The sequence below is a fragment of the Tachypleus tridentatus genome, chromosome 13 (assembly GCF_004210375.1).
Source record: "Tachypleus tridentatus isolate NWPU-2018 chromosome 13, ASM421037v1, whole genome shotgun sequence".
Taxonomy (NCBI): domain Eukaryota; kingdom Metazoa; phylum Arthropoda; class Merostomata; order Xiphosura; family Limulidae; genus Tachypleus; species Tachypleus tridentatus.
Window position 1 is genome coordinate 62,024,379 of NC_134837.1, and position 9,365 is coordinate 62,033,743.

At 32.2% G+C, this 9,365-nt stretch overlaps 1 protein-coding gene across 1 annotated transcript; it reads right to left on the bottom strand.

Moving 5' to 3' along the window:
• Positions 1-4,148: 4,148 nt before the first annotated feature.
• On the bottom strand, positions 4,149-8,644 carry LOC143236484 (FAST kinase domain-containing protein 5, mitochondrial). The gene is made up of 2 exons (XM_076474770.1): positions 8,381-8,644; positions 4,149-7,013 (listed from the first exon to the last, which is right to left on the bottom strand). The coding sequence occupies exon 2, from the start codon at positions 6,870-6,872 to the stop codon at positions 4,701-4,703; it is 2,172 nt and encodes a 723-aa protein (XP_076330885.1). The 5' UTR covers positions 6,873-7,013; positions 8,381-8,644; the 3' UTR covers positions 4,149-4,700.
• Between the last annotated feature and the right edge of the window lie 721 nt (positions 8,645-9,365).

A 9,365-nucleotide genomic window follows, 5' to 3' on the forward strand; every position in this document is an offset into this window, starting at 1 on the left:
ACCCTCAGATTGCAAATTGAGCACCCTAACCACCTGGCCTTGCTGGGCCTACCCAGCTTTACCAAGTAAATCTAAATAAAGCAGTTTCAGAGTGATGACAAACTGGTAATCAAGATAAATTGTTAAAACTTTGAAGAAAAGAAATACAAATTTTTCTGAATTATGCCAATTTTTTGGAAGGGAGAACTGATGTCAGAGAAGAATAAGATTTGTTTGAATTTTTCACAGATTTACTTGATCAATATTTGCTCTATTCATCTCTAACTTTGAAGTGATAGACTAGAGCGAAGGCAGTTAATCGTATCTTGTAAAACCAAACAGTGGAATTCAACTGCAGTTCTTATAATGCACTCACAGCCACAGAGTGAGAAGTGCATTTTTTTCCAGCAGTAGTGGAACAAGAAGCACAGATCTCTAATCCACAGTCTGATGAGCTAAGTTTTTAACTATTCTCTGACAAATATTAAAGGCATGGAAAAGAAGTGCAGTATGGTGGAAGTAAACTGGCACCTTAAGCACACGACGGTTAAAGATTAAGTTGTTAGAGACCCTTATAAGTTAGGTATAACTATTCCTGATTTTGAAAAAAATGATCAGAAGGAAAGTGGCCATCTAACAACATCTGCTGTTACATTACTTTGACCATGTCTTTAAACCAGATGATATGATTGATTGTCATGCTTTTAAAAGCCCACATGAAAAAATGTAAGGAACACACAGTAACTAATTAGTGATAAAAAGGGCAGATTGGAACTCTAACTGAAATATACATGTAAAAAAAGACCCCAATTGATGAATTCTAACAATGAAATAAACAAATAGAAGTCAAGGAGCAGTGTTTGGATACTATAGAATATAAATTAAAAGTGATTGGTAGCACACATTTAATTGAAACACTGAATAATAACAATATTTTGAACATGTACAACAAAACCTGTTAGAACAAATTAAAATAAAAATGATAGGATAAGTGATAGAGCCCACTTCAAAATTTCACCCAAACACATGGAGGTGCATACCTCCTCTTTTAAATGTCATACTGATATTTGTGTTGTTTTCTTTTAGCAAAGCCGCATCAGGCAACCTGCTGTGTCCACTGAGAGGAATCGAACCCAATTTTATTGTTGCAAGTCTGAAGACTTACTGCTGCCCCAGTGGGAGACATCTTGTGTTGAATTGTTTATAAATTATACTTCATGCATATTTCTATTGAAAAACCATTTATATCTGGTACAAGTAAAATATATATTTTATGAAATATTCATTCTTTAAGTTGTTTTTTGCAAAACGTTACAAATTAGTATATTGAACAAATATTCTAATTTATCATCCAAACCTGAAGGTGTTTCATTCAACTTTTCTTATCTCAGCTAACAATTTCACATTCCCAAAACATTTGTATTAAGTTATGAGAATGTTGTGATAAAACATTTCCTGGATATTCTCAAAATGTTTTGTGAACAGTGCAGAAATTAAGATTGTCCTACACTGAAAATATAGGTGGTTCTCTGAGCTTTTGTAAAGTATTGCAGATTTCAAGCAGTAAGGTAAGACTCCAGTGAGCTTGAAATTTCTTATTGTTTTTAGATCCAAATACAACTTAGTTACTGAGCTTCCTAAATTAAAGTGGAATTCTACTGAATTAATATAATAATTTTTGACTTTCTATTTCTAAATGTATATAGTACTGTGCAAAAGTGTTATGACAAAGTCAAAAATTTGATTCCAGGCTACTTTCAGAGAACAGTGGAAGGTGAAACATCATAATTGAGTAATCTTCATATTTAGTACAACAGAAGTTCAGAAATAGTTACTATTTTGTGTGTCCCTCTTTTACTTTAACAACTCCAGACACTTTTTGTGCTATTGTTGTAACATATTTAATTAAAGTGTCTTTTGGGATTTGATTTGTAAAATTCCAAACCTGCCCAATTGGGATGAGAATCAGGTAGGTAGGTTGGTTGGTTGGTTTAGTGTTTTATGTCACAAAGCAGTTAGGCTATATGCACCAAATGTCTGGTAAAAATAAAGTAAATGTAGTATATTTCATAAAAGGAAATAAAGGTAAAACAAAACAGCATTTAAAAACATAAATAGCATAAAACCAATGTTGACATCCAGTCTCCAATGTTAAGAGAGAAACTACAGTAAGAGAAGTTGTAAAGGAGGGTAGGTAGGTATTTCATGTTTGGATGAGATCAGGCTCTATGGTGGTCCCTGCATCATTTGAATGACTCCAGCAGCTTCGTTTTTGCTAAGTAATTTCTGTATAGGTTGGATGAGTGTTAGGGGCTATTAGCTTCTTGGTAGTACAAACCTTTACCAATAGTGTGCAAACCACTGGGTATATCATGGCAGATCAATGTCTGATGTTACTTAAGCCAGTCCATTATTCCATCTATTTTGTAAATATCTCCTGTTGCCTCAGCAGAGAAACACCCGCAAATCATCACATTGCCTTCCCCATGTTTGAAAAGTGTTTGTTTGTTTGTAGTCAAGTACAAAACTACACAAAGAGCTGTCAATGCTCTGCCCAGCACAGACATTGTTTCTGGCAATGTAGGTCCACAGACATATTGCTGTGCCATTGGGGAACTTGATAAAAAGAAAAACTTTGTTTTCATTTGATGCAAAAAGAGTAATTTAAGCTGTTTTTAAACACCAATTAATTATTACACTTCATGAGCTACAACTCATGCATTACTAGTTGAGCACATTTCAAGAAATCCAATACTTCTTTTCATTTTAATGTCCCTTTTCTTCTTTTTTTTTTCATTTTACACAGAATGTCAACTCTGTTCTTCTCATAGTTGTAATATCTACTGATTTGCTCCAGTTTACAAAATGCTAAATGATTTCTATTGTTTCTCAGCAACCATAATATGAATGTTTCTTCTACTAATTATTTACCTTTAAAGGTATAGTCTGGATTCTGAATAAAAAAACCGAATATACATACATGTATCATTTTCATTATAAAGCAACAGTAGTGGTAGTTTAAGATGTTAATTCAAATTAAAACATATCAATGTTATATGGCTCTCAGCTGTCACTAAAAATCTAAGCACAATGCACTAACAAATTCTGATACAATTATACATGTACACTGTAACTATCAACACTAATTTGTATAGAATTTATCATGATTTAAACTCGTACTTTACAAAGGTGTAACATAAGTACTAACACCACCAGAATAAAACATGTACTTTAAAACTAATAACCCATACAACATATAATTTAACTACTGAACTAATCTCACCAAGATGTCAATCCTACTGTTGCTAATGATACATGCAAGTATAAAACTAATAAACATACACAGACTGTTAAATATATAATACGTTACAAAAATATGGTTCTTAAATAAAACTTTTATTATATGACACATTTTTATGACATTTGAAATATGTCATTTTGTTGGCTTGTTGGTTTAGAATGTCTCGTAAAGCTACACAAGGGCTATCTGCACTAGCTGTCTCTAATTTAGTAACAAAAGACTATAGAGAAGGCATCTAATCATTGCCATCCACTCTTTGGCTGCTATTTTATCAACGAATAGTAGGACCGACATTCACAATATAATGCCCTAACGAATGAAAGAGCGAGCAAGTTCACTGGGACCAGGATTTGAACCTGCAGCATACAAACAGTGAATCAAGTGGTATACCAGGCCCATTCCATTCTGACCAAACTCTTACTACACTATATGAAGAAATAATTTTATCAACAGAAATAAATCCATATTACAAGGATAGATTGCAAGGCATCATATTTTAACCCTGAAATAAACCGATCTGCACCTGATTAAATTTTTTTTAGTGAAAGCAAAACAACTGCGTGTAAATTTATCTATGTTTATACTGTTCCACAATACATTATAATCTACCAAAAAAAACTTAATGCCATCCAAAGATTAATTGGATTTGTTAGTTATTCACAACAGTTACTCTCTGGGTCATAGTCAGAATTTGCACTCACACAGGATGTTGCTCAGAATGGTGATCATTGTAAATATTAAACAATGTATCTGATATAGTGACACATGCAATTCTGTTATAAAACTTGAATTTTTCCACCAGTAAAAAAGTTTTAAACTTTTGTGTGCGTGTGTGTAGGGATATCCCATCCTGGACTGAAACAAAATATTTTTAAACAAAAACTTTTAATGATGCATTCATCATGTTCTACATAAAGAAAGGTTAAAGGTTTCGAAATTCTCAAATTATTTAACCAAATGATGGCTCTAACTAGGATCCCACATTTTTTGGATGTTTTACATTTTCACAGTCACTGGTAAATGTCACAGATAATTATAATCCAAGTTATTTTCAAAGGTGGTCACGTAATAAATATTTGTAGCACTTAAAAATGTATTCTCTACAAAAAATGAACTGCAACTACTTTGCATGGCATTCTGATGTACATATTTCTCATTCACCACATGCATCTCAACTATTTATGCAAGGTTCATTATGGCTTGAAATTAATTTTTAATAAATTTATTATAAAATCATTTATTTGTTCAGGCAGATAACTTTATATAAACTTACAACTGATATTGAATTTTTAAATGTCAAAATAACGTAAACATGAAAAATTATTGTCAAATATTAACTGAAGTTTATTTAACAATTCTTTCTTCACTGTAATAAAGTCTATCCTGTAAATAAGATTTGTATTTTAAACATTTTCAAATTTTAGTTTTTTGTTGTTTTTTCTAAAATTAAAGATTTGACATTGTAGCTTAATTTGGTAGGATCATCACTGTAATACTGATTCAAAAGTTTTATAATGTCTTCTTTATTCAGCAATACAACTTTGTGTCCTAATCTACTGAGCTGTCGCAGTTTTACTTTCATCAGACCAAAAGGAGAAGAACTGTTACGAATGCAAACTGCTTCATCTAATACCTCTAGCTGTACAGTTTCAGACTTCTTTTTTAACTGAGAAAACATCAGTAAGTTCTCTTGATTGTTAGAGATGGACTTTTCTATTGGTGAATAATTTATTCCTGTGCAAGATTCCACATTTCTATCTATGTCTTCATTTTTCCTTATGAAATATGCAGTTCTTTCCTCTTGAGTGTCACTTTTTTTAGCAGAAGGCTTGGTTCTTCCAACAATGGCATTAAGTAAATCATCAGAAACAATCAGGTCGTGTGATAATTTTAGAGAAGAGCTTGGAGATGTGTCTTGGTCTTCCACTATCAACTGAATTCCAGCTATTGGTATGTGTGGCAAGCAATACAAACACTTGAATTTTTCTTCACCTATACCACAAGCTTTCAAGATAAACATTAAGTTATCTAGATATGGCCTTTGTTGGATTTCTTTGTATAGACTTTTGTTTAAACTTTCACCATACGTTCCTGGTGGTTCATTACAGAGATATTTAGCACAGAAATTTGGTTGTTCAATATGTAAAGTATGATGAAGGAAAAATAATTGATGGAAGGGCTTCTTCTTCTTTAATTTTTGTAATCTCTGAATGAAAGACGCTTTGAAGACCTCTTTCAGAAATACTTCAGGAAATTGTTCAACCACAGCCAAAGATTGAAGAGAGTCTAGCAACAAATGAGGATTTTTGATATAGTCTCCTTCTGTTAGTTTTTTATCAATGATTTGGTAAATGGCATGAAAGAAGTTTGGAGTGTGCACAACATGATGCACATGAGAAACAGACCACAAAAACCTTGCAAGGTCTTTAACTCTTATTCGCTCAGATGGATGCATTTTCAAATAATGAGACTCTTTCCTTCTTGAAGATATCATTTCCAACTCTCTTTTTAAGTTATCAACTGCTTGTTCTTCAAGGTAAAAAAAAGCATCTTTAGAGTAAACATCAATGCTACTAAACATAGCCATAAAGTGAACACATTCTACAAAGTTAAAAGATTTAATATTCTTAGCAATATACTCTTGTATTTTATGCACGAGCTGCTTGTGATAGAACTGAGCATGTCTCAAAGCTTTGAGAATAGATACCAGTGAAAATCTGTCAATACCATCCAGAGAAGAAACTGTAACCTCAGCAATATGATTTAAAAGTGCAGTGGATGTGATTTTGGTTTTAGTTTTGAATAGAGCTTGACAAATAATTCCCCATTCATTTTTTGCAATGTTTTTACACATACTTTCAGTCTTTGCAAGTAACCTTAGCATGAGATCCTTTGGAGCCGATTTATTTACCCCAAGTATAAACAGCAACTGTACGAGTTGAAATTCTGTTATGTCCTCAATATTTTTTTCTACAGAATACAAGAAATTTTTAAACATATAATGACTGAAAATGTCTTCCCCAAGAACAATGAACAGTGCATCTAAAACATACAATGAAGTATCTACTGGCCACTTAAAAACTCTTTTTGCACATTCAGTTTTTAAAAACTCAATAGACTGAACACTAATACTCATTTCTTTTAGTGCCAACTTAGTGACAATTTCTTTTAAATTAGAATCTGTTAAGTTGTCAACTCCTATAGTTCTTTCAGGTAAGATGTTTTCATTTTTCTCAGGTGATACATGTAGAATACTTACATTTATATTGGGTGACCTTGAAGTACTTTCACACTTTTCAAATTTTTCTTTTGTGAATTCCTGAACTGCTGTTTTAAGATAATTACTGTTTTCTCTAAAATACCAGAAGTAAGCATCCAAAACATTGCTTGCTCTGCTCTGAACACACCTCTCAAGAGTAACTGGTTTTCTTGAAACTAAGAACAACATATTTTTTTCTTCATATCGTCGTAACTGATTACCCTGAATAAATGGACAATAAGTTAAAGTTACAAAGTTCCTTGCACAATTTTTTGAGTTATAATATTTCTTTACTAACCAGGTTCCTCTTAGTAATATCCATGAATTTTTCATATTAAACAAGTAGCACTTCAATCATTTGTATGACGTGTTTTTAAGCCACTCTGGACATGTTTATAGATGGTTGTTACAGCTCTGAAGGGCATGGAGTAGGTTCGAAATATCTTCTTTATCATAATTAAATGAACTTGCTACCTGTCAAAACAAAAAAGAACAAAGGACCTTTAATTTCAGTGTTTGTGGTTAGTTTTTTAGCAATTCAACATTAACTGTTGTAGCTTAAGAAATTGCCTAAATATAATTATTAATTGGTTAATTTTTTATTACTAGGTTCAAAGGTTAATTTATAAACACACACTTTAGTTGTCAATCTGCTTTCATCTTAAAAAAAAAATCACAAGAAGGATTGAATGTGGTGTTGGCTGCATTTTCATCCTTCATCTTCTTGTTAAAAATGTTGGCGAGCCATCCGGATGTCCAATTTCCCTTAAATTAACTATGCGAGTAGTTTCAAGATGAGTATCTAGGTTTTGATGGCTTCTATTCTAGATTGATTGAGTTATTACTTAGAGGGATATATTACATTTTTCTGAACTTTTGCTCTCAAGAAAGCATTTTTATCAGTTGAAAAAAAAAAAAAAGATAAATAAAAATACTTTTAAATGAACCTAATTCACAACTTGCTAAGTCAACTTAGCAGAAGTCAGCAAAACCTACACACTCTTCTCAAAAACATTACGAAATAAGGTTGATTCAAGTTTTAATACAAGAGACCTGATAAAGAAACCCCCAGAATGAAACCCTAGCTGCTACCACCACACAGTTTCTTTTGCACGACTAACCTAAAAATAACACCCAATTATCAGCTGAAATATACGATACAACTATTGGCAATTAATAAGTATTAAAATGTAGCAATACACAGATTCATATGATTCTATAGGCTGTTAACCATGACATATGAAAATGGGAGAGTCTAGCTGGGCCAAATGACCCTTTGTTATTATAAGGTACAGAAGTAATAAATGTTTATTATAACCTGATCAAAGTTATGATAGCTTGCTTTGTTTGTTCTCAATGGATCTCCAACTACCAGTCAAGTGAGCTAGTAACCACCCCATGCCAAGACTATAATAGTATTGTGACCTCTGAGAGTCTGAATATGCACTGAATACTGTATGCTGAACTAATTTCATATCCAACTTTTAATGCAGTAATATATAAACTCATAATGCTATATTATTCTATTCCACTGCCTGAAATTAGTTTATTAAAAGCTTCACACTGATACAAATTACCACTGTTAAGTGTCGACAGGGCATTCTTTAAAATTAAACTAAATTCTAAAGGGTTGCCAAGTAAGTCACGTTGAACTCATGAACAGCAAACATTGTGGCAGTTTTGTAAAATCATGTTTAAATATATTTACGTACACTTCCCAAGTACTGAAAAAACCCCAGCAAAGTTCAATGTTTACAAATTAAACATTTTGTTACTGTATATTAAATATATATATATATAAAAGAACCATGAACATAAAGGAATAGGTATACGAGTCTTACCAAAGGTAACATTTAACCTTAAAGCTTCTAGTCTTAGACGAATGATTTAAGTTAAATCTTGTAATATCAACTAAACAGGTTATACGTAAAATACATAAACATGATGCACCCCTAGTTTAACATTTACTGGTAAGGCCATGATACAGTTCTCTTAATAGTCCAATGAAATACTCAGATATTAACGTTTACATTATCCTGTTAAACTTTATACAAGTGGTACCGAAAGTAAAAAGGATGCAGGGAAAATAAAATCTCCCTGGAAAATAAGATAAACGTCCAAAATACATTAAAAACAATAAAATGAGATATTAAAAAAATAAAACATGATAACAGATAAAGTAATTCAAGGAAATTTTGTTCTAATAACAATACTATATAAATTTATGAGATATGACTCAGAACGCACTTTGAATAAAAACTATTTCAACCAATGTTGTTTCGGACAGTAACAACGTTTTAATTTCTACACATTTACTACCTGAGGAAAATACATAGATCAAAGACAATAATAAAGCACAAAAATATAAAACGCAATAGTCAAAGCGCTTTCGAATAATGGATCTTTCTTTGAAAGCGCTTGGACTTTTGGATTTTGCATTTTTAATCCTCGAAATAAACGACCTTATAAAACCACATTGTTTTATTTAATTAGGGACACGACGATTTGTTTAACAGCTTCTTCGGGATCGGTCCTCTAAAATACAAACGAAAACTGACAGTAAAAAGCTTCAAATGGTTTAAATAAATTCTATTTGAATCAATTACATACATTTGCACAGTGTGCTTTTGATATATATTAAGTTTGTTTTGTTTTTGAATTTCGCGCAATGCAACTCCAGGGGTATCTGCGCTAGCCGTCCCTGATTTAGCAGTATAAGACCAGAGGGAAGGCAGATAGATAGTCATCACCACCCACCACCAACTCTGGGGATACTCTTTTACCAACGAATAGTGGGATTAACCGTACATTATAACGCCCCCACGG

Coding starts and splice junctions, on each gene's coding strand:
- LOC143236484 (XM_076474770.1), bottom strand. CDS start 6,872: ATGAAAAATTCATGGATATTACTAAGAGGAACCTGGTTAGTAAAGAAA.